The sequence below is a fragment of the Barbus barbus genome, assembly GCF_936440315.1.
Source record: "Barbus barbus genome assembly, chromosome: 49".
Taxonomy (NCBI): domain Eukaryota; kingdom Metazoa; phylum Chordata; class Actinopteri; order Cypriniformes; family Cyprinidae; genus Barbus; species Barbus barbus.
In genome coordinates, this window is record NC_136727.1 from 20,260,762 (window position 1) to 20,288,227 (window position 27,466).

General features: G+C 36.0%; 1 protein-coding gene across 1 annotated transcript in view; it reads left to right on the forward strand.

Moving 5' to 3' along the window:
- Positions 1–27,466, forward strand: part of LOC306867517 (5-hydroxytryptamine receptor 3C-like) — a gene marked incomplete at both ends in the record, with an annotated part of 31,006 nt that continues 3,540 nt past the window's right edge. Inside the window, 9 exons of the mRNA XM_079413194.1 lie at positions 1–119; positions 809–965; positions 1,498–1,708; positions 7,554–7,745; positions 24,100–24,260; positions 24,366–24,410; positions 26,719–26,825; positions 26,935–27,104; positions 27,186–27,346. Coding sequence (XP_079269320.1) covers positions 1–119; positions 809–965; positions 1,498–1,708; positions 7,554–7,745; positions 24,100–24,260; positions 24,366–24,410; positions 26,719–26,825; positions 26,935–27,104; positions 27,186–27,346 — 1,323 coding nt within the window. The remainder of the gene's footprint in view (positions 120–808; positions 966–1,497; positions 1,709–7,553; positions 7,746–24,099; positions 24,261–24,365; positions 24,411–26,718; positions 26,826–26,934; positions 27,105–27,185; positions 27,347–27,466) is intronic.

Here is a 27,466-nt window from a genome sequence, read left to right on the forward strand (position 1 = left end):
ATGGAGCACAGAGACCGAGGAGCACAGAGACCAATGGACTTGGGAATGCTGGGCTACGTAGCACAGAGATCAGTGGACTTGGGACCAGAGAAACCACTTGACTGGGGAACACCAGGACAGTGAGCCACAGAGGCCAATTGACTTGGGACCACCAGGCCAAGGAGCACAGAGACCAACTGATTTTGGACCACCAGGCTAGGGAACACAGAGACCATCAGACTTGGAACCACTAGGCCAAGGAGCACAGAGACCAATGAACTTGAGACCACCAGGCCAGGGAACACAGAGACCAGTGGTCTTGGGAGTGCTGAGAGGGAAATACTGGGATTCACGGGAGACAGTGAGCCATAGCCCATAGTGTAAAGAGAAAGACAAAGTCTTAAGGCCAAGTCAACATATTGTTCAAGGTTGAAGTCACATATGCTTCTTGGTAGACATGGCTTGACTGGCTCATCCACACACAGAAGAAATATGTGTAGGCCTCGATGGTATAGTGACCTAGCCGGAGACCCAGTAGTAGATCTATTGGATCCATGTTTACTGATAATGACATTTTGTGTTCTGTAGGTTTGGAATATTGAAGGTTTGAGCTGGGATCCTGTTGAATGTGGAACAGACATCATTTCAATACCACGAAAACAACTGTGGAGGCCTGATATTATCATCAATGAACTGTGAGTTTAAGCATATCTGTATTTCTGAATCTAGATTCCTAGATTTTTGGAGACCTTTTTTTATTTAAAAAACTTCAAAGCTTTGCATGGATACCAGAAAGATCATAACACCCATACCTCTTTTTACTTTGAAGCATTGATGAAAATAAAGTCCCAGACACATATTACCTCTACGTAGAATATACTGGTAAGGTAATGGGTGATATTCCATTTCATGTCATCAGTTCTTGTAACCTGGACATCTATACCTTTCCATTTGATATTCAAAACTGCACATTCACCAGCACACTGGTAAGTTATCTTGACCGAAGAGTAAAATGTCTCTTATAACAACTACCATGTGGTATGACCCCAATAACTCTCATTTTTTGGTCTTCTCTGTAGTGCTGGATGTTCAGTTGTCCTTTGATAGACCGGTGGAGGAAGCATTCAAAGACTCTCTTGAAGCGATGACAACTAAATCCTACAATACCTCCCCAGGAAATGAATAACTCGCGGGACAAGCTTACTTACTATGTATTATTATTTTAACTTAATTAAAACTTACATTGAAACTAAAAAACAATGTTAGTCAAGGCAAACATTCTATCATGGCAATTCATAACTATTTTAAATTTTGGTTAATTGCCAGCAAATTCGTATGACTCTTATTTGTATGTTTTCAAACAATCTCCTCTGAGTTAAGGTTTAGGGATGGACCCTCATGATTAGTTTTTTTTCTACAAATCAAATTGTATGAATTCATACCAACTCAGGAAATTGTTGAATTGTTTTTAATTTAATGAATTGCATTCTAATTGAAGTTGGTTAAATCCTTTATTAGATCGTCCTCAGGCGTCGAGCGACTCTGGACGTGATGAACCTCCTGATTCCCAGCTGCTTCCTCATTACAGTAGATCTGTTCAGCTTTCTTCTGCCTCCCCAAAACGTGGATCGTTCTGCCTTTCAAATGACCCTTATTTTTGGTTACACTGTATTCCTGCTGCTAATGAACGACCTGCTGCCCGTCACTGGAAACTCCTTACCTCTCATAAGTTTGTGCAGACGTGTCATTATAAATTTAAAGTATTTGTGTCTTCTCTACTCCATACATCAGCACTGTTAACTGTTTTGTTTTTTAGGTATTAAAATATTTCTTAGACATTTCTTAGACATTATTTACTTATATTATGTATTTAAATATTATACATTAAGAAAACATACATTGCGAACCTATATTGCTATTTATTAATGGAAGGTAATACTTCTTTATGGCTAATAGTTCATATTTCCTGCAAAAAATCTTTACTTTTTGTATTTTTTCATTTATTTTATTTTTAAATTTTTTGTCTGTACTTGCTGTATTTATTACACAACTAATTCATTATCATAAATTTGTCTCTATGTAGTTTTCTTTTTTCCCCATAAAGAAAAAATCAAATGTGTGGAAATAATCTATTTCAGTCAGAAAGAACAAAATGTAGGGCAGGATGTGAAGTCATCTATTAGGAATTGACTGGCTGCTGATTGTGGGAAAAGTGGGAGTTACAGAACAAGGAGGGATTTTTGACATAAGGAAAGGGAAAAGGAAAGCTGTTTCAGAGGTGGAGAAAAATGTTTAAAAGAAACATTTTAATGTTTTATTTTATAATTCATTATTTAATAATGTATACTTTATGATTATGCACAATAAGCATATGAGCAAAGATTAGGAAAATTAACTTTCAGTTTCATTTCTGTGATTCCTGCTATCACAGACTTGATCATTTGTGACAGATGCAGTGATATGGCAACACACACATTATGACAGATAACTGTCTTGTGATGGTTTTCATGCAATCAGCCAATACTGGATGAGGTATTATCTTAAAAATCAGGAGGTTTTCATATTAATGATAGTTAAAATCACATATTTATACTGTAATGTTTTCTGCTATAGTCCATTATCTCTGTTAGTTTGACCTTTGGAATCTTGCCTTTGGAAATCAAAACAGATAGCTTAGGTTCGGTTTTGTTTCTTATGACTTGACAGTTAGAAATAGACTTTTGAGTCACTACACGAGACTCAACATGAGTGATTTTGCATTTGAGTCATTTTTGAAAGTAGAATCAAAACAGGTTCAACCATGTTTGAAATGTATTTTCTATCGAGACTGTTCAGTTTGTTGTGTTTGCACATTTCATTTCAAATTGCTAAAATAAAACACAATTTTATTACATGAAGAGAATTTTTTATAGATCAAATCAGAACTGGAATTTCATATTTGTATCTTTATCACACCAACACTTAAACTTTTTAGTAATGTTATCAGGATTTGGTTAAGAATATTTGAAGATGAACATTTCATTCGGCAGCTACCACAAACTAATCAGTGTTAATAAGGTGTATGAAATGTCAAGGAAACCATGCTAACTGCAACACTAAGATGGTTTTATTAGTTATTACTGATTTATGCTGTTTCGTTAAAATTCTTATATAAATTCTTAATCCTTACCAGTTATTCATTTTGCTTTTCAAATGGAAAACACGGAAACCACCATATTTGTAATGGGGGATTTACACCACGTTTCTTTTGCTTTGCATGGTGTTGGCTTCTCAGACTATGGGACAGACAAATGTCTAGGCAAATCAGTTTTGGTATATAGTTTGACACTCTATTTGAATCCTTGCAGACAACATGAAACTGCAGATTTAATAATATTTGTAAAGACATTTTGTAAGATTTTGCCAACTGTTCTTACATTCTTAAGAAGATGATGGCTGTAGCTGTGCTCTCACGACCACAGGTAAGACATAACCTTAAAATAGTACATTTCTGATATTATTCTAAATGTTTCTTTTCAACACTGTCTACTGTATGCAAATTGTTGAATAAAATATTAAAACAATAATTATTAATAATAAACTCTTGTTCGTCTTCTATACATTATGGTGTTATTACATATGCAATGAACTGTTTTTAATATGTAATCATTTCCAGGAACAGTTTACACATTTAGGTGTTTCTTATTTTAACACGTTACGTAATACAGATACTGTTGCGTGAAATGCCACTCACTGAGTCCAAATGTCCGTTACTAAACATAAAATGTTCACAAGTCTTTGGAATTTTTGAATTGAAAAATAAATACCTGCCATTTCTCTTGTCACATTTAATAACAGTAAACATTCTATGATGACATACATGTACAATGACATATAAGAAAAGAAAAAAGTATTTGTTGTCAGAGGTGTAGAGATTCAATATTAATTTTTGTGTTTATTACATGTGGTGAAAGAAAATCCTTGAGAATTCAACAAATAACATTGTCCAGCTCATTGTCTCCTCATACAATGTAAGATCAAATTAAAATTTCATTAAGAATACAAGTTCATCACTTTGTTAATTATTTTAATTAATAAACTAAGTCATGTAATGTTCAACTTTTACATAGTTGTTTGTGTAGATTTTAATACTGTTTTAAAAATACTTTAATCATATGTAATGTTGAAGGAATAGTAGATTTTTTAAAGTTATTTTATTAGATTTCTTATTATCATTTTTATTTAATTTTTTTGGTTGAGTAAAAAATGAATGTTAAGGGATAAATGCTCATGATTTCTGCAGTATTCAGATGATATTCTAAAATGGTATAACGTGTTGTCTACTTTTTGGTCTCAAATTTAGACCACATTTTAAAACACTGAAAAACCTCTAATGTTCTTTAATTGATATTTCATTCATTTCTCATTTTTCATTCAAAGCTGTTTTTCATGATTATATCTCATTTTATTTAATGTATTAATTTAATCTTGCAGCTCTGTTAATGAAATCTGTAGGGACTATCAACTGCTCCGAACCCACTTCAGATGCTCTTTTAGCTGCCCTGAAGGACAGCATCTTGGATAAAACTGATGCGAGGCCAGTTAATTACCTGAAATTCCCACCAACATCAGTGTGAGCTTCACTCTGTATGGCATTTTAGGTGTGGTAAGTTTATTTAACATCAGTAACAAACGAACATGGAAATTAGCGCAAAAGGGTAAACCACATATTCTAGAATTAGGGCCAAGAGTCTAAAAGGCGAGACAGCCAGAAATACAATCAGATATTGTTGAGCTGTCTTGCTGGAATGATAAATGGAGCTGCATATAATTTGCATAGCAGTAATTGGAAAGGCAGTGTGGTTGTGTATTTCAAAAAGTGGAAGGGGCCAAGCACCGAACCCTGGGGTTTTAAAATTTATGTATTAGTATTTATTTAGATTTATTTAAAAAACTGTTTGAAGTTTTTCATTTAAATTTAAGGGTTTTGTTTGTTTGTTCATTTAAACACTTTGATTTGCCTACTCACCATTTTGAAGTCACTTTGAATTGGTTTGGCAATGATACTCCATAATTCATTATAAGACACACATGTTAGTGAGCAGGTCTTCGGGCAATTGAGGGATAAAAATTTTGTATGTTCTTAATCTTTCTCTTTCAGGATGAAAAAGCTCAAATATTTGATTCATTCATTTGAGTGTATATTCAGTAACACTTTTGTATAGGGACCAATTCTCACTAGTTAATATTTATTGTTTATTGGTACTTATAAAGCACATATTCTGCATGACCATATTCTACATCCCTAATCCTACCCAATACCTAAACTTAACAACTACCTTACTAACTATTAATAAGCAGCTAATTATGAGTTGATTGAGGCAAGAGTCATAGTTAATGGTTTGTTAATGGCGAGATTTGGATCTTAAAATAAAGTGTGACAGGTTATTCCTACCAAAAATAATTTGTTTTCCTCACAAAGAGAATTTTATGAACTGTGTGTCTAAAAATATGTTTTCAAAGCTGTAAATACAAGATTATTGGGGTATAACAAGAAAATACTATTTAAGTCTTTCTTCTTCCAAATTTCTTGTTTAATTCATTGTTAATTTCTTTGTTCATTAAGCTGTTTCTCTGTAATTAACTGTAAATCTACTGGCAATTTTCTACAGCATTTTTGTTTTTCTGTGTAAATTTATAGTAACCTCTCAATCTTAAAACTTCATTTGGACCCTTCTGTTTCTGCAGACATATATTGCCTATCATAAGTAAACTGGTCGAATACTAGGTCCAAATCTTATTTGCATTTTGTAGATATAACTCGGAAGGAAATATTCATGTAGGTCTGGTCTGATCAAACTGTTGATTGATCAGTCCAAAAGGTCCAAATGTGTTCAAGAACCCTATTTGTTGATTTATTAGAGATTTGGTGGTGTTATGAATTCAGAAACAAATGTTTATGTTTGTCATTGCAGGCTAGACAATGAACTGCCAATTCTCTGCAACACATTTCATCTTCACCTGCTTCATTATGCAATGTAAGAATCAGTTCACTAAGTCCAAAATATGAGCAAATCATAAAAAGGTGCCTGGTGCTCATGGCCTCTAGGACTGTAATCCATCTTTTTGCTTTAATAAGCATATAGCTTGTTTCTTTCATGACTATCTTTGCACTCTCTTTTCTCTTTGGGTCTGAAACACAGCTGCTCTCATGAGATCTGCAGACACTATAAACTGCTCCCAGCCGACCGCAGAGTCTCTCCTACAAGCGCTCAGAGAGAGTGTCTTTGACAAAATAAAAGTGCGGCCAGCTATTAATCCAAGGACACCTACAAAGATCCATTTGGGTTTCATATTGTATGCAGCTTTAGATGTGGCGAGTAAATATCCAAATATACCAATCACGGTAAGCAATCACATTACATATGTAAATGGTTACATAGGAATTGTGGATGTTTTCCTTTTTAGGATGAAAAAGCTCAAATCTTGGATGCGTTTATCTGGCTGTGGTTTGTAAGAGCTCTAATTATCTATTATGAACTGTTACCTTGCCATTTATTCTTTGCCTTCAATTACTTAAATCTATAATGTTGTATTTTAAAATATAGTTTTAAAAATAAAAAAAATATTTTGATATTTGTATTATATAAGTAAAAATTAATCGGCAATGACATTGGTGTATTGAAGGACTGGACTATTGAGGGTTAGATCTGGGATCCTGTTGAATGTGGAACGTATCACACTGCCAAGAAAAAAACTCTGGAGGCCAGATATTGTCAACAATGAATTGTGAGTTCCAAAATAAAGATTTAAAAATCTAACCATTACATAAGCGTATAATAAACTTTTACTATTCTACAACTTTAACTTAAAAAAATAGCTGCAAGCAGCAAATAATGGGCCAAGCACAACATAGGCGAAATGAAAAGCTAAGGAACTGTCTTTAATTACTCACTAAACTCTGCTCCTAGAGAGCTACCTTCCTGCAGACCTCAGTTCCCTTCAGTACTCTGCTTTACACATACTTGCCTGTAATTATCAAGTAGCCCTGAATAGCTGGTTCAGGCAAGTTTAATTAGGGTTGGAGCTGAACTCTGCACTCTGCCTGTTAAAGACACCCAACATGGCCGACATAGAAAAAACTGAGTAATGTTTGATTTAGTATGCCATTCCAAATCTATTAACACCAATCGTATGGGCAAACTTTTCAGTTCTAAACAAAAATGTTAATTTCTATATATTTTGACCAGTAGGTGATTGTTTCACTTCATAAGACCGTAATATATCAGCTATGGGTATTTATTTTGTCTTGTCAGTATATTTATTGTTTGACTCACAAAGTGACGGTAGCATTGACTTGCATTTTATGAATCACCATAAAATGCAGTAAATCATCTTTACTGTTCTACTATAGAAAAAACTTACACACATTTTAAATGGCCTGAGGGTAAGTAAATTAACAACCAATTTTCATTTTTGGATTAACTAACTATATATATATATATATATATATATATATATATATATATATATACATCAGTAACTAATTTTATGGTAGGAAACTTACACTATCGTCTCTCTCTCTCTCCCAACAGATGTGTTTTTCTCTCTATGTTTAGCGCTGATGGTGGCCAGTCTATTGGAGACAATTGTCGTTACTAATATTCTTTGTGGCTCGAGGGATTATCTCCCTCTACCAAACTGGGTTAAAGTGTTGTTCCAGCATTACCTGGCACGACTGGATTGCTTGCGCAACAAAGTCTCTGACCAGAATTCTGAACCTCAAAGTGAGTCTTGTAACAGGCTGAACAAAATGTCAAACACTTTCTGCAAATAACAAGAAAAACAATATGAACCCTCTTGAACAATTGACAGTATATAATGTTTTCTTCTTTGTGTAAAAAATTAAATTAAATTAATAAAATACTGCATATATCGAAATTGACGCACAAGTAAAAAACATGATGCTGCATGTCGTGTCATGGGGAAGTCGTGGCCTAATGGCTAGAGAGTCGGACTCGTAATCCAAAGGTTGCGGGTTCGAGCCCCCGGCCGGCAGGGATTGTAGGTGGGGGGAGTGAATAACCAGCGCTCTCTCCACCCTCAATACCACGACTGAGGTGCCCTTGAGCAAGACACCGAACCCCCAACTGCTCCCCGGGCGCCGCAGCATAAATGCTGCCCACTGCCCCGGGTGTGTGTTCACGGTGTGTGTGTGTGTGTGTGCATTTGTTCACTACTCACTGCTGTGTGTGTGCACTTGGATGGGTTAAACGCAGAGCACCAATTTCGAGTATGGGTCACCATACTTGACAATACGTCACGACTTTCACTTTCACTTTCATGTTGCGCTTGCTTACCTTTAGATCACATTAATACATTTAATAATTTCTGCCAGCAGAAAACACCAAAGGCACAATTTCCTGTTCACTTGAGATAGAAATAAACCAAATTAGACACCAAGAAAAAGGCCTTAAATCACCATTAAACCGTGAATAGCAAGGACTGAAGGAATTTAGGACGATTCATGAAGACGTACTGACCATTCGCCAGTAAGTTGACAAGCATTTCTCCACTGATCAAAACTCAGAGGAGGGGATACACTTGGGGGAGGTCATTGATCGATTTCTGTTCGCTTTGTATGTTATTTTCCTCTCTGTCAGCTTCTTCACTATATCAATATTCTTGTTGTACTGGTACAGTTTTGACAAAAAATCATAATGGCCGGCCAAAATGTAGCTGCTCAAAATTCAGTGGTCTTTCTTTCATTGGTCAAGATTGCTTAACTGCATACATGAGCTTCTCTAGCAGAAGTTGCAGAAGTTTTCTTTTAAATACACATGGCTTCCTTTAACTACGGAAAGACATAAATATAACATTGTGTATGCTACACAGATATAACATTGTATGTTTTTAATGGTTAGACCAAGGTTTAATAATAAATTAATATATTGAATCACTATCGTCTTGAAATAGAAATTAAAGCATCTTATTGTGCAAATTTTGCAAGAATCTTTTAATGTAATTGTTTTGTTTTATATACCGAAAATCAGTTTGAGAAATTTCAGTTTGTCGTGAATATTATATTTTGCATCAATAAAGCTATGCTGTGTAAAGACTTAATGGTGGTTCTTTACAAAGTATCCACTTTTCAAAGTACCCTCACTTTTCATTATGTTATTCTCTCATGAAATTTCCATTGCAAGTGTATTTCTGTAAAATTTGATTTGTTTTTACAAACTGAGGAATGAGACAAAATTACTTTCTATACTAATTAAAAACATACCACAGAGCTTAATTAGCATGCACATGCTTAATAAATCTAAAAGAGTAATGCATGAAAGATATGTGAGTGCACACACTGAACAAATAGGCTTAGTCCTTTATATAGGTGGCGACACAATATACTGTATAGTCCCCATTAGGAAAACAGTTCATAACTCATACAGAGTATGAGGGTTTTTTTTTGTTGTTTTGTTTTTTATTTTCTGTAAGGGTTAGGGTTAGGTGATAAATAATAGAATAAAGTCTGGACAGTATAAAATCATTACGTCTATGGAGAATCTTCATAAAACCCAAAAATCCAAACGTGTGTGTAAAATATGTAGGTTACATAATAAAGCCAGTAGATGGTGACAAACTGGTGATTCATTCAGGAACAAAACACCACTACTGTTTTTCAGACAGACACAATGGTTAGTACCACTGTTGCCTTGTTTGGAATTAATTTTCAGGTGCAAAAATGAAAACAATGTTACTTATTATATTTTTCATTAAAATATAATCTTACAGTTTATTAAACTTTTGAGGTGAACTGTATGATGTGGGGACCAAATGTCTCCCCAAGCATAGTAAAACCTGAAATGTTTGACCTTGTGGGGAGATTTTTGGTTTACAAATCATACAAAAATATAGATGTTTGTTTGTTAGTTGTTTTTTTAAATGTAATAATGTAGAAAGTTTTCTGAAGATTTAGGTTGAGGCCAAGAAAAACACTGTTAGGGTTAGGGGTAGAATATATACAGTTAGGTCCATATATATTTGGACACAGGCACAATTTTTATTATTTTAGCTGCTGACCAAAACATATTCAAGTTAAAGTTATATAATGTATAATACAGTTATGTAACATAATATGAGGTTAAAGTGCACACTCTGATCTTTAATTTGAGGGTACTCTCATCACAATTGGAGGAAAGGTTGGGGCAGGGGTGGGGAACGTTGATCCTAGAGGGCTGGTGTTCCTGCAGAGTTTAGCTCCAATCCTAATCAAACACACTTGAACAAGCTAATCAAGGTCTTCAGGATACAGGTGGGTATTTTTTTTCAGGGTGGGAGCTAAACTCTGCAGGACAGTGGCCCTCCAGGATTAACGTTCGCCACCCCTGGGTTAAGGAATTACATCTCTTTAATATGTACATTCCCCCTTTTTCAAGGGACCATAACTAATTGGACAATTGACTCAAAAGCTGTTTCATGGACAGATGTGTGTTATTCCTTCATTTTTTCTACATCGAGTAAGCAGGTAAAAGGTCTGGAATTGATTCTAAGTGTGCCATTTGCATTTGGAAGCTGTTGCTGTAAACATCATGTGGTCAAAGGAGCTCTCCATACAAGTGAAAAAACTTTGCCTAAAAAAAAACATCTACAAAAGCCAGAGCGCTTCTGGAAAAGCATTCTTTGGACGGCTGAAATTAAGATGTTGGATATATTACTATTCCAATACTGAACCTTGAAGTTCACCATTATTTGTTCATCATGTGATGGAAGGGTCTCCTCAATGATGTATATATTAAAAGGAAGAGGGGCCCAAATACAGAACTTTGAGGTACACCATTGGTTGGTTCATGTGACAGAAGGGTTCTCTACCAAGATGTTGTGTATATTAAGAAGACGATGGGGCCATATAATTGTGAAATAATATCTTTATCTGTGATTGAAGTTCTTAGGTAGTTACATATATTGTCATTTGCCCTAACACATTTGCCCTTATAGCTAAATAACTTATAGGTTATGTTCTGTAGCTTAGCTAATATGCAGAAGATATGCATTATCTTAATATCTACATTATGCATAATAAAACTATAATACACATGATCTAATGACCTGTACCAGAATGACTGGAAGAAAAAAGTATGAAGAAGGCTTGGAACAGCTCATGATCCAAAGCATAAAACTTCATCTATGAAATATGGTGGAGCAGTGTGAAGGTATGAGCATGGCTTTGCAGTGGCACTGAGTTACTGGTGTTTAGTGATGTTGAGACAGAACACAGAAGCAGCCGGAAGATTTCTGAAGTTATACTCTACGCCCAGATTCAGCCAAATGCAGCAAAGTTGATTGGGTGGTGTTCATAGACAATGACCCAAAACATACAGCAAAAGCAACCCAAGAGTTTTTAAAGGTAAAAAAGTGGAATATTCTGCGATGGCTGAGCCAATCTCCTGATCTCAACCCGATTGAGCAGCATTTCACTCGCTGAAGACAAAACTAAAGGCAGAAAGACACACAAACAAACAACAACTGAATTCAGCTGCAGTAAAGGCCTGGCAAAGCATCACAGAGAAAACCCAGTCTCCGGTGATGTCCATCAGTTCCAGACTTAAGGCAGTCATTTCCTGCAAAGGATTCTCAACAGAATATTAAAAATGAACATTTTATTTATGTTTATATTTATTTGTCCAATTACATTTGAGCCCCTGAAAATGGGGGGACTATAAAAATCATTCCTGAGCATTTTAGGTTATATTTTTGTTCAACCCCTTGAATTAAAGCTTAAAGTCTGCACTTCAATTTCATCTTGATTGTTTCATTTTAATCCTATTCTGGTGACATACAGAGCCGAAATTATGAAAATTGTGGCAGTGTCCAAATATATATGGACCTAACTGTAGTTTGTACAGTATAAAAATCATTACATCTATGGAAAGTCTCCAGAGTATGTGTGTATGAAAGATAATATCCCAGTAGGTGGCGATAAGTAACTGTTGTGAGTCATTTAAGTAATTCAGACAAGTAATTCATTCAGTAACGAAACACCACCACAACACCATCAGACAGACACTATTAGTACTGCTGTGTCTATGTTTGGAAACAATTTTCAGAGAAAAAATTTACAAAATGTTTCTCCATATAATTATTGTTTACCTAAGTGTTAAGATGTCTAGGATTGGAGTTAAACTTAAAGTTTGTGTTGTGTGATGTATAATTGAAAAATGTTATGAAACATATACTTCTGGCTAATTTAAATGGAAACTTACTGTTCATTACATGTATTTGAGAATTTCTCATGTATAGCCTACTTTCCTCAGCTGCTTACCCTTACGAAAAAGAAGTTTATTCAAGTCGCACCGATTGACCGGCCAGTGATCGGTGACTAGCCGGTCAGTCTCACCGTTTCCGAGCCAATCCTTTTATTGCCAGCGGCGCAGGTAATGACGTCACAGCCACATGCACACTCACAGTCGCGTGTAAACCACAGACTGTAAACACGTCATTTCGTGTGAGAATGATTATAATTTTAATTGCGTTCAGTGAAAACGGTGACTGATAATGTATTTATGTCGTGCCAGATGAGGCTTGCACAGCCTGAGTGAGCATGTGAGAGAGGCAGCACACACAAAATAACTCACAGAAATTTATAGATGCATACTGCGGTAGAAGAAAAAAATATATTTTCAATATATGATTTAGATAAGCAACATTATATGGCCCTGATGTTTCCCCGAATATCAATATCAACACGATTGCAAAGTGACACTGATTTTATGCAATAGTATTTAAATAAACAAGAAGTTAAAATTAAGTGACTTAGATTTTAGACAAAACATTGATATTTTCGCTGACGAAAATAGTTGTGATCAAAGCCACAGCAGAACTGTTGTGTGTCTCCGAGCAACACACAGCGGTGTTTCGTTACTGAATGAATCCACGTTTTTGAACGAATCGAGTGAGTGAATGATTCAGTGGCCCATTCATAAGGACAGTCACTTGCCTCGTTTCTGAATGAATCAGCCGTTTCAATGAATCAGTTGAATGAATGAATAAATGACTCATTATAGCGACAAGACACTTGTCGCCAACTACTGGTGGTTTAGTTATATTTAAAAGTATCATTGCATTTTTTTAACATTTATTTGTATGTTGATGTTTTTTTAAATAAACATTAATCTTATAAAATAATTTATGCATTTGAAATTTTGCAGTGTAAATGCTTCACCAAACTGTCTGTGTAAATGCATCTAATGCCACTTCAGATGCAGCTTCTGTTTCCTCAGCAGAAAAATAAAGTTTGTTAATACTAATTTAATTTGAATAGTAACAGCTCTACAGTTTCTTATTATGCTAACTGAATTAACTGAAACAAAGTAAGAATTTGATGTGAAAGATCACACATTTAATAAGGTTAGGGGGGAAAAAATTACCATTTATAAACATAGTGGGAAATTACATCTGTTTTGTTACATACAGCAACTATGATGTAAAAGCATGTCTCTAGGGACGTGCTTTTACATGAATGAGAGGTGGTGTACAGATGTAACTGTGTTAAAGAAGATGTGCTGTTCAGATCTAGAAACGCTCTTCATTAACTGCAAGCCGTTCTATTCGCCGCGGGAGTTCTGCTCATTCATTCTCTTGAGTGTTTACATTCCACCGCAAGCGCACGTGAGCACAGCTCTACAGAAACTCGCTGATCTGATCACAGAGAGTGAGTAACAACACCCGGACTCTGTTTTAATCATTCTCGGGGACTTTAATAAAGCAAATCTCTCCCACGAACTGCCAAAATACAGACAGCACATCACATGTTCCACCAGAGACAGTAATATATTGGATCACTGTTACACAACAATAAAGGACGCATATCACTCTGTTCCACGAGCAGCTTTAGGACTCTCTGATCACTGTTTGGTTCATCTTATTCCGACCTACAGGCAGAAACTTAAGTCTTCAAAGCCTGTATTAAGAACTGTTAAAAGATGTACTAATGAAACAGAGCGGGATCTACAAGCCTGTTTCGACCTGACTGATTGGACTGTTTTTGAAGCTGCTGATGATCTGGACGAGCTCACAGAGACTGTAACATCTTATATCAGTTTCTGTGAGGATATGTACATTCCTAACAGGATTCATCTAATCTACAACAATGACAAACCATGGTTCACTGCCAAACTCAGACAGCTCCGTCAGGCCAAAGAAGATGCTTACAGAAAGAGGGATAAAGTTTTGTACAAACAGGCCAAATACACACTGGAAAAGGAGATCAGAGTGGCAAAGAGGAATTATTCTGACAAGCTCAGGAAAAAAATGATCTTCCAGTGATCCTGCTTCAGTGTAGATAGGAGTGAAGGATATCACCAGTTACAAGTCACCATCCCCCAGCACTGTGGAGAATCAACACCTGGCAGACGACCTGAACGAGTTCTATTGTCGTTTTGAAAGATCACCCCACACCCGCCCTGATCACCTCTCCACTCAACCATTCACACCTCCAGCAACCCCTCTCTCCCCCACACCTACGATTCAAATCAATGAAGATGATGTGTGCCAGGTCTTCAGGAAGAACAAAAGAAGGAAGGTACCAGGCCCAGACGGTGTGTCACCAGCCTGCCTAAAAACCTGTGCTGATCAGCTGGCCCCCATCTTCACACAGATCTTCAACAGATCACTGGAGCTGTGTGAAGTCCCCTCATGCTTCAAACGTCCCCATCCCAAAGAAACCCAAAATTACTGGACTTAATGACTACAGACCTGTGGCCCTAACGTCTGTAGCCATGAAATCATTCGAAAGACTGGTTTTGGCTTATCTGAAGGACATCACTGGACCCTTACTGGACCCCCTGCAGTTTGCCTACAGAGCAAACAGGTCTGTGGATGATGCAGTCAACATGGGACTGCACTTCATCCTGCAAAATCTGGACAGACCAGGGACTTATGTGAGGATCCTGTTTGTGGACTTCAGCTCCGCTTTTAACACCATCATCACGGAAACCCTTCAAAATAAACTAACCCAGCTCTCCGTCCCCACCTCTGTCTGTCAGTGGATCAACAGCTTCCTGACAGACAGACAGCAGTTAGTAAAGCTTGGTAAATTCACATCCAGCACTCGTACCATCAGCACTGGAGCTCCTCAGGGCTGCGTTCTCTCCCCACTGCTCTTCTCCCTCTACACCAACGACTGCACCTCTAAAGACCCCTCTGTCAAGCTCCTGAAGTTTGCAGACGACACCACACTGATCGGCCTCATCCAGGACGGTGACAAGTCTGCTTACAGACAGGAGGTTAAGGAGCTGGCTGTCTGGTGCAGTCTTAACAACCTGGAGCTTAACACGCTCAAAACTGTGGAGATGATAGTGGACTTCAGGAGAAACCCCCCTGCTCTCCCCCCACTCACCATCATGAATAGCACTGTGACTGCAGTGGAGTCATTCAGATTCCTGGGCACCACCATCTCCCAGGACCTGAAGTGGGATATTCACATAGACTCCATTGTCAGGAAGGCCCAGCAGAGGTTGTACTTTCTTCGCCAGCTGAGGAAGTTCATTCTGCCACAGGAGCTGCTGAAACAGTTCTACTCCGCCATCATTGAATCCATCCTCTGCACTTCAATAACTGTCTGGTTCAGCTCAGCTACCAAATCTGACCTCAGAAGACTACGGAGGGTAGTCCGGACTGCTGAGCGAATCACTGGTACAACCCTCCCCACTCTCCAAGAATTGTACTTATCCAGAGTGAGCAAAAGGGCTGGTAAAATCACTCTGGACCCCTCACATCCAGCACACAACCTCTTTGAACTGTTACCGTCTGGTCGATGCTACAGAGCTCTGAGCACCAGAACGACCAGACACAGGAACAGTTTCTTCCCTCAGGCAATCCATCTCATGAACACTCAACAATAAACGTGGAACACGCAACTATAATACACTATCCATTCACCACACTCACTAATTTTATCTTTATTTTCTAATTTTTAATTTGCGCATACTTGACCTGTACATACATAGTTGTCTATATTATATATTGTGTTTTTGCTGCTTTGTACATTGCCTATTTGGTTATTTGTTGTTATTCTTTTATTATCTGTGTCCTGTCCTGTTGCTGTCTTTCTGTTGCACTGTGGAGCTTCTGTCACTACAACAAATTCCTTGTATGTGTAAACACACTTGGCCAATAAAGCTCATTCTGATTCTGATTCACCTAATTTTTACGTTAGCCATTTCTTCCTCTTTCCAGTCACAGAGCACTTTATTTTGAGAGTTTTTTAAGTGAGAGAAAATCTGTAACTTAGTCCAGATTGGGGGAATTGCAATGTTTTAAAAATTATTTTATTATGTAAATTGAAATTTGCATTGATTTTTGTTTGTATATGCTGTCAATTATAGTTCTTAGAAAGAAAACTGGAATCAGCAAAAATCGGTATCGGCAGGTCACACTTCCAAAAAAACGGAAATCGGAATCGGCCAAGAAAATTGCAATCGGTGCATCTCTACCAAGGAGGATTGAAATAGTAAACATAAGTATATAACAAGTACACTGATATTTGTATACTTACTACATTAAGTTTACTTAAAAATATACTTGAACTTTACTTAAGTATACTTAATAAAATAAACTTGACGAATACTACGTTTTGGTAAGGGAACCGCTATTATTTCCTGAATATTACTGATGAACTGATCAAAAAGTAGGCTACTGTTCACATGCATTTTAGTACTTTCTCCTGTTTTATTGTTGGTTTCCTCTTTTCTGATCATTTGGAATGAGGATAAAAAGCAAAAAACAAAAACAAACAAAACAAAAAAAACATGCAAATAAGTTCAAACATCAATTCAATATCTAATATTTCCTGAATAATTATGAAATTCAAGAGGGCCGCTCCTGATGATGTCATAATATGCAAATTCGAGTGCACTCCTACATAAAAGCATGCTCAGACAACATGAAAAAGCATAATATCACATAGTATTGTCACTAATAACAATATCATTGCCTTCGGCAAAGCCATAAAACAACTTCTCCTCAGCTCTGCTTCCCGCGAACTGAGAGAAAGCGCGCGTTCGGACCTCAAGTTCCTTAAAGCTTCAGTAATGTTTGTTATTGTTGATTAATAATCTAAATAAAACATTAACTCACTAAAACAAACAGTATAATCAACAAATTAAAAATTAAACATGCAAAGCATTTAAAATAATCTATAAATTCATAATAAAATATGTGTGCCTGGAGCACAAAACCAGTCAGAAATAGCACGGGTATATTTGTAGCAATAGCCAACAATACATTGTATGGGTCAAAATGATCGATTTTTCTTTTATGCCAAAAATCATTAGGATATTAAGTAAAGATCATGTTCCATGAAGATATTTTGTAAATTTCCTACCGTAAATATATCAAAACTTAATTTTTGATTAGTAATATGCATTGCTAAGAGCTTCATCTGAACAACTTTAAAGGTGATTTTCTCAATATTTTTATTTTTTATTTATTTTGCACCGTCAGATTCCAGATTTTCAAATAGTTGTATCTCAGCCGAATATTGTCCTATCCTAACAAACCATTCATCAATGGAAATATTATTTATTCCGCTTTAAGATTATGTATAAATCTAATTTTTAAATGATTTCCCTGGTTTTGTGGTCCAGGGTCACATATGATATCATTAAAGTGTTAAAAACCACAAAGGATTTAAAGTGTACATATACAATTTTACTGACATCATATTTCTTATTTTAGTTTGTCTTGTTTTCAGAAACATACAGTTCTTGGTTGCTTTTTATTAAATATAATAGTTGATGGACACTAATTAAAATGTAAGATTATTCATAGTAAATTAGTAGTAAACATCTACATCATATTATATAATACTTGAGGATTAAATTCTGAAATAACACTGCACTACATTAATAATGGATGAGTTTTTGATCAGATGAGTTATTGACTGATTTTATTTTTATATTTTTATATACTTAGCTTAATATGCTATTTACATTTAAAACAATAAATTGAAAAAAAAGAAAGAAATGCATGTACTGTATAATGCATGTTGTACTATACAGAATATTGCATTATACTGTTAACATATTGCACATTGTGTTTAGTGTACATTTTATTGTACAGTATGTACATGGCACACAGTAATGGATACTTACACATTCACACACACTATTTCAGTATATTTGTTAGATCATGCCGACAGGTTGCTATGAAGACTCCTTAGACCCTTCATATTCTACATTCCACAGGTGAAGAAAGAAATAAAACATGGATTTTATACAATGTAAAAAAAAAGTAATTGCATGTTTTATTATACATACCACTTTCATACATACGTGCAGTTCGGTAATATTTTTAACTGCCATCAAAGCTTGCTAAATATACATCAAGAGATATAGGCAGTGTTTAAAAAGAAATAGCAAATTATTCATCACTGTGCAACATAATTCAGATACCACATGTCGAGTATAAGTTTTTTGTTTTGTTTTTTTAACCGCTTTGAGCTCATCATGATTGCTCTGAATGTTGGATAAGGCACAGGTGTGAGCTTGGGCGTGACATGTGGTTGAACGACTGTCATGGAAATGTCAGGTCACTGTAGACTATCTTGTCTCTTTGAATGTAAATCTTGATTTATATGGACACACTGTCCCAAATAAACCTCTACATGAACATGCTTTCCCAATTATAAAGAGCAATGAATTTACTTTTTATTAATACCTTCCCCGTGTATACACCCAAACTATAAAAGGACACTCATGAGTTTCTTCAGAAACCTAAAATCAGACATTGAACACCCTGAAGTTCATTGAATTAAGCAGATGAGACCACAAGTGCACCAATTAGCAGCCATGGCTTCATATCCCAAAAGCATTACCAAGCATTGGCAACAATGCTTTCTACAATCTGCTTAGGTTTATGATGCTTCTTTTCCTACTGGCACATTATATCACCCAGTTCATGGTAGTAAACCTTATGCATGTTCAGATACCATGGTAATCTAATGTAAGAATTTGTGTCCAAAAAAACATGGTGTCAACAAGATGCCATGTCTAAACAGGCAAAGTAAACCAACAGCATTTTGAATCAAGAATCAAGGGCTTTTTGCTTGAACAAAACTCGGATGTTTGATTTTAAACAAATGTTCAGGTTTACAAATGTCCATTATTTACATAGTGTAAGTGCTCTAACCCAACTTTCAACCTTGGTTTGCTTGGTTTGTAAGCATGAATCCTTATATGTATTCCTTGTGGTCACCGCCTGAAAAGTAGAACGTCTTTAGCCCACGTTTTGAGATTTGTTTGCCATTGTTTAGTTTTTTTAGCAGTGCTAGGTAGTAACTGGTTGCATGTAATCTGGATAACGTAATCAGATTCCAAAATTTGGTAGTCGTAACTGGTTTATATTACGTTATAAAATGGTCATAATCAGATTACAGTTACTTTTTTATGGATTACATTATTACACTATTCATCCAATGTCAGTAATATCATAATATTCTTTCACTTAAATATGGCACATTTAATGGTATGTTTAAAACAAGTTGGGTAAAAAAGTAATCTAAAAATTAGTCAGAACACATTACCTAAAATGAGTAACCTAGATTATGTTACTAACTACAATTTTCATCATGTAATCTGTCATCAGTAATGGATTACAATTTGTACAGTAAGTAATCTACCAACTACTGCTGTCCGTTTTGCAAATCCAATTGAGATGTCAATCTGTAGACTTAGACTACATCTATATCAATCTATATCTACATTAATCAGGACATATTTGAAAACATAGTTTCTATTTCAAAACGCTCTCCATCGACACCTTAATCGATCCGATTGAGCTCGATCAGAATGAAATTTAGATCGGATTGAAGGGGGTGGTTTATTCCTTTTCTAAACCGATCGAGCGTGCATGTAAACACTCGATCGGATTGAAAACCGAAACTGAAAGGACTGCGCATGTGCAATGACGCAGAAATAGCGTAATGATGCATGACGCGTGGAAAGAGCGGTGCATCCTTTTGAATAAAGTGTTGTACAAATGCATGTCCTGTCATTATAATACTCTCCTTTCTCTGGAGTGGAGCAGGACAACCTCCCACCAGTCCTTGTTTTGGATTCTCAGCCACAGGCAACCCGTTTTGGGCGCAGGGAGGGGCATTTTTCCAAAAATGTTAATATTAATTCTGCTGTTAAAATCAAATAAAGAAACAGTGTAGGAGAGTGGCTATTATGTGCAAACAGTGAGAAACTCTATATTTGTGCAGTGCGCATGTAAAAAAAATCAATTCCGATTTGAAGCCTGTGACATATATGCGCACATCCCCCCAATCACTTTATTTAATGTTCATGTCAACACCACATTCAAATTCATCAATCGGTATGAATTCAGTCCGATTGAACCAAAAATTGTGCAAGTAAATGTAGCCATTGACTTTCAAACTACACTGATTGTTTCACGTTACCCTGGACTGTATTTCCCATCATCCATTGCACTGATTGCACACAGCTGTAGCCAATCACACACACACATATTATCCTTCTCAAACTGCCGAGTATTGTTTAGCATCTGTCACTGTATAGCCATAGCTACTTTACAGAGCCATTCCCAGTTTCCATTGTCTAGTTTAGCCTTGTTCTTTGTCTGTTTACCCGTGTCTTGATCCTTGCCCGTTTTCTCGTTTCGTCTGATCTCTGCCTGCCCTGAAATGTATAGCCTGTTTTGGAATTACCCTTTGCCTTGCTGTTTCAGACTGTGTTTGCACCTCGCCTGGACTCTAGCTCGTCTTGTGGATTCCCCGTTTGCCTCGCCCTCAAGATTCCATTTGCCGTCGACTGACTCATGCCTTTCTTTGGATACTTTCTTGTCTTGCCTGAACTATTCCTGTTGTTGTTGTCGACCTATGCCTGTTGTATGATCACGCCCTCGAATAAAGCTTTTGCAAATGGATTCACACGCCTCCTCTGTTGATTCCGTAACAGATACAAAGCAAATTTATCTTCAGCAATATAATTAAAGTGAATAGCTCGCAAAACAATGCCTTTACAAACATACATATAGGGTACAATATGTGTCACATGACTAAACATGTGTCATTGGTTTTGAATACATCCATTTTCACAGTCCACACTACGATGTGAAAATGATATTGATGACAAAAGCTTGTCTCAGTATGGAAGAAAGGCCAAAGCGTTGAGAAAAAGATGCGTTTTCAAATGTATCCAGATTAATGTGGATGTAGCTTTGGGTTTTAAGTGTCTCATGCTATTCATGCTATTGGCAGCAATGATGATTTAAAGCTTTTCTGCAAAACCAAGCTGAGATTTATCAACATCTTTGGCTAGAAACAAAACTTTAAAGAAGAAGACAAAGAGATCAAAGACAATGCTGTATTTGGTTGTTTGATTTTAATCAAATATTCAGGTTGTACAAATGCCCACTATTTACATAGAGTAAGTGCTCTTACCCAACTTTCAACCTTGTTTTCCTTGGTTTGTATGACCCATCAACCCCTTGTGGTCACTGCCTCAGCAGGAGAACATTTGAGGTTTTATTGCTCATTTTGGAGATTTGTTTGCCATTATTTTTATCGTAAATTTTAAAGCCATTTGTCACTAAAACCGCAACTGTGCTTGTTTTAGGAAGCTAAGCGTTGTCCATCAATTATTAAGCATTGTATTTTCTGGAGGTGTTCTCATTGATACAGTGGTATTATTTTTCTAAGTTGTTACAAAAGTTTTTCAAAATCAAATCATTTAATAATTAAAAATAGATGTTTAATACACTATAAAAATTGCTACTTCATCTACAGTAAATGCATGTAGGAGCTTGGGTGTGTTAGTTATGTGATTTAATAAAACCTAAGCTGTACAGAACAAACACGGCTAGGTGTCCACGCTGACTTTGCTACAAATGATGCTACTAAATGATTTTATTGTTTGCAGTTATATATACTATACTTACGTTACCTTGTGCCACTAAAACACTGGGGTTAATACAATATTTTTATTCAAAGTTTTATTGTGTAAGTCCAATGATTCAGAAATATATGACAACTCTTCTCAAAAGGAACATGATTCGAAACACGATTTGAGTCACATATTCTTTTGCATGTTCCTTTAGTAAAAAACAGTGTAGAAGTCATGGCAGATTATTTATACTACAGATTTTTTACTGCATGTTAACATACAACCTGCATACTGCATGAAAGCATTTCATCTGAAGCTACATTTTTTTAAATGTTGCAAATTCCAGCCAACACTCTGAAAAATAAAAGTGCTTCACGATGCCATAGAAGAACCATCTTGTCTAAATGGTTCCATAAAGAACCTTTAACATCTGAAGAACCTTTCTGTTTCACAAAAGGCTCTTTGTTTGGCGAAAGAAGGTTCTTCAGATTATTAAAAGGTAAGAAAGAGATGGTTCTTTAAACAAACGTTGACTGGATGGTTCTCTGTGGAACCAAAAATGGTTCTTCTGTGGTATCGCTGTAAAGAACCTTTTAAGAGTGAAGAATCATCCTTGCCAAGACTTGTCAACTCAGACATCTCACCCGCACAGAAAGACAAGAATCTTTGTAACGCATCAGACAAATCTCATTTGGTCTGTTTATCAAACATTTGCAAGACCTTTTCTTACCTGCTCAGATTCTGCTGCAGGCCTCAGTCTGATCTCATCTTCACTCCTGCAACTTACTTCAAGCTGGCCTCCATCGAGGAAAAAAAAAAAACTCTTCTGATTGGGGGGGGGGGGGGGGGGGGGGTTGATCAAATGCATGACAAATTTAGATACTGAATACTGATACAGAATTTTTTTTAACTACACCATTTAGAAAAATGCTTTGAAATATGAGAGAGATCCCCTTGTGGTGTTCTATTTTGTTTAAACAAATAAGCCATATAAAAAGCAAGTATTTATGCAATGTTCACTCTCCATTCTGCTATTCAAACCTCCACACATAAAACAAATTGGCAAAGGAAAAAAATCTGCTAAACATTTACTTGCAGTCCAGGTTATTGAGGAGCTGATGGCTTCTATCCGTCTTCCAAGAATGCAGGTAAGACTGTATCTGGTGTTATAATATTTCATTTTAATTTTATGTGTATTGGGCAAAATAAACTTTTTTTTAAATACACATTGTTCTAGTTTGAAAAGATTAATAGCTATAATAATAATTTTTTTTTTTTTCTGTTTTGTTTTTTCTTGAGTTTTAATTTCCTCCTCTACAATACTTTTTTAACCTTTTGAAATTCAAATTTTAATTTCATTTAGTTTAATATCTTGAAGAATCTTGGTAATGACAGTTTTTGCTGTATTTAATCAATGAGGTTGTATTTTGTGATTATATGTTATACATTGCAATTGGAGATAACACTTTATTTTAAGGTGTACTTACTATTATAATAACAATTCATTATTAGTGCTGGCGAACGATTAATCGTGATTAATCGCATCCAAAATAAAAGTGTTACATAATATATGTGTGTGTACTGTGCATATTTATTATGTATATATAAAGACACACACATATGGCATATATTTAGAAAATATTTACGTGTATATATTTATATTCATATAAATTACATCATATATAAATATTTAATATATAAACGTAATTTTTTTAAATATATACATGCACGTGTGTGTATTTATATATACATAATAAATATACACAGTACACACACATATATATTATGTAAACAAAGACTTTTATTTTGGATGCGATTAATCACGATTATTCGTTTGACAGCACTATTAATTATACATAATTACATGCAAATAAGCCTAACCATATAGTAATTACATGTAGTTAATTAATATTACTCAGTACTTAAGTGTATAATTACACTGTAACAATGACACCTTAGTGTAACCCAATTGAATATTCAACAGGTTATTACATGGCACGCCGCTCTCACTTGGCTCCAGTTGATCACCAACTGCTTAATTATACACAGTAAGATTCATTTCCATACAATTATTTTTTTCTTAATCTATTTCAAAGAACTGTGATTTTATAGCAAGAACATTTGAGGTGATTTGATAGAAGAAAAAACATTATTTAACAAACAAACTGCATTGTCCACTGTTATTACATGAAGTGCAAAATGCTTTGTTCAGGTTTTGCTCTTTCAGCTCTCTTGCTAGGATCCGTCGAGCCGTTAAACTGTTCAGAACCGACCACAAAATCGCTCCTTAATGCCGTGAGAGAGGAAGTCATCCTCTACAGCGATGCACGGCCGGTTATAAGTCTGAGTACTCCCACCAACGTCACCGTGGACTTGACTCTCTATGGAATCTTAGGAGTGGTAAGCAACTTTGACTTAACATTTACAAAATCATGACATTTTTATAGCACTAACCCCACTTAATATTATAGAATTTGTTACAGATTGCTATACTTTCCCTTTCAGAATGAAAAATCACAGGTGTTGGAAACATATCTGTGGGTGAGGATGGTAAGAGTCTACAAATACACTGTTTAGACAAGGGGTGTGTGATATTGACAAAAAAATCCCAATATTTATTGGTATTTTTCCAATAATGATAATTAAACAATATTGCTTTGAACTATAGATATTGAGATATTGTTGAGTGTGTTTTTGTGCTGGTACCTTGGCTGGTTTACTCTGTCATGGATAAATAAATAAGGCACTAAAACAACCAGTAGGTGGCACCAAGTCCCTGTCTTGGGGGATTCATTGAATCATTCATTCACATGATTAATTAAAAACGGCTGATTCACTTAGAGATGATGTACTGTAAGTAATCAGTGGTGGTAGATTACTTACAAATTATGGTTCATTACAGATTACAAAATACATTAAAACATTTTCAGTTAGTAAATTTGTAGTTAGTGATATAATCTAGATTACACATGTTAGGTAATGTAGTCTGACTACTTTTTAATTACTTTTAGATTACTTTTGACCTAATTTGTTTATCACATTGACTTGATTGGACTTATTAGCCACATTTCCACTGTCGGGCCAAAAGCGGGCATGCTAGTGCGTTCCAGGACCAGTCGCGTTTCCACTCTCACTTCCGGGGCTTGATCGTGCCTCGTCGGGGCTTCCTTGTGGCCAACGGCCAGGGTTTTGGGCCCGCCGAAACAAATTGAGCCAAAGCAGGCCAGCTCGGGCTTGAGGAGTGGATATGAACAAAGGCGAAGTTTCTCCGCGTCTGGAGAGCGTCGGCGCCATGGATTATTTCATAAAGTTAACAGCTATAACACCAGCATTAAAGACTTTAAAAAATAATTTTAGCTCAAAACTCACTTTCCAACAACAGCAACTTTTTGAAATAACTTCTGTTTGAGATCTGATGTGGATAATAATCACCTTACAAGGCAGAAATATTTATACGCGATGCAAAAGACTACGCATGCTAGCCATTACCATAGTAAACATGATAATACGACCGCTTGAAGAAATCAAACAAATCATATAGGCTATTACAATCGTGCATTTATTTAGTAACATATTTTATCTGTCAGTAAGTCTCAAATCTTTATGGGGTATGTCATAAAATAATCATAGTGTTCAGGACCTCCCTCTGCTACTCAGGTCGTATTTTTGATAGAAAAATTATAGAAATAATCATTCTTTCTAAATGTGATGTATACTGTTACTACAAATAGACAGAAACAGATGTGACTGAATAAATGTGTCCTCTTTTTTTTGTGAAATAACGATAAATACCATTTTATTTTTGTGTGGCTTATTTTCAGTCCTGAAAAATTATTTAATTATGATCAATGTATAGTTTTCTGATAACTGAAATGAAGGGATTGCATGACGTTGTCCCAAAGAGGTGTGTAAAGGGTGGGTTTTAGTGAAGCGCAGCGGAGTGGAGCTTCTGGCCCGACGGTTGAAACGCAACGTGATTTTGGGCTTGGTGCTACAGGTCCGAGGCTATTAGCCCCACCCGGCCCGTTTAAAGCACTGGCTCGCACTGGCCCAACAGTGGAAAAGTGGCTATTGTGTACCATATTTATTAAATTGTGTGAAATGTGAATAAAATGTAAATAAGTAATCCATAAAAAGTCACTTTATTCTGATTATAAACATTTTAAAACATAATCTAAGTACAAGTAGCTACTCCATTTTTGGAGTTTGAGTACGTAATCCAGATTACATGTAATCAGTTACTACCCAGCACAGCAAGTGATTTATGAATGGATCACTAAGCGCTACTTTTCATTAATGAAACTAAGAAAACTCATGGAATATTAACTTCTTGTTTGTTGAATTGTTGTATAAAATCAATACAGCATTCGCGATTGCGCTCCCGCGCTAATAGTTAGGGAAACGGCACTGATGCTTATGTGAGATTACTTCACTATTTTGCGTCATACAAATATTAAAAACAAAATCCCATTCAGGGATGTGTATTATTTATTAATAAATGTATGCATGCGTTTGTGAGAGAGATTGGGAGAAGGAAAACGTGCTTTCTATAAATAAAAAACTTGGAAAACATGCAAATAGTTTTGTCATTTTTTTCCTATTTTTTCTTGTATTTATTTGGTCATTACTTTGGGGGGGTTTTGGTTCTTTTGCTGTTGTACGTAGCCCATAGAGTAAAAAAATATTATATATCTCTTTACTGTACTAAGCCTATGCATAAATCCGGATGATAAATATCACACACCCCTAGTTTAGGAAGTATTAATAGTCACCTCGCATGATCCATTCACATTTTACGGCGCTAAATACTTCCAGGCACATGAAGCAATAGCACTAGTTGAATTATTATGTTTTGTAGAGGTGGCAGATTGAAGGTTTGAGCTGGGATCCTGCTGAGTGTGGAACAAAAAAGATCTCACTACCAAGAGAAAAGATATGGATTCCAGACATTGTCATCAATGAATTGTAAGTTGCAAATATTGAATGTAACAACTATGAGGGGAGGGGGGGGGTGTTTACGCACTTGCAATGGACATCCATAACCTTTAACCTGCTACCCACCATCTTTTTGCAGCATGGATGAAAACCGAGCACCAGAAACCTATTACGTCTATGTGACCAACACTGGTCTGGTGCTTGACGGACGGCCGTTTCATGTGATCAGCTCCTGCAGGCTGGACATCTACACCTTTCCGTTTGATTTTCAAAACTGTACATACACGTTCAACTCTTATAAACACTCTCGTGAGTAAGCAAAAACTGAGAAAAGTATGTTCCTGTTTGGCTACTTGTGATTATATTGTACCTATTGGTCTCTTTTTCTAGGTGATGATGTTCAGTTGTTCTTCTTTCTGCCAGTGGAGCAGATATTCAAAAATTCTCTTGAAGCGATGACAACTAAAGGAGAGTGGGAGCTGATAGACATGAGAGCAGAAAAACCTGTACAGCTCTTTCTGGAAGGGGGATGGGATAACCTCATTGTTTATGTTGGTGCCATTTTAGATTTGGGGGGGAATTCACTAAGAATTGCAACTGATACTGACCTGATTTCACCAAGTACAGTGTGTTCCTGGATCAACATCCTGGATGATCCAGGAACAACATTC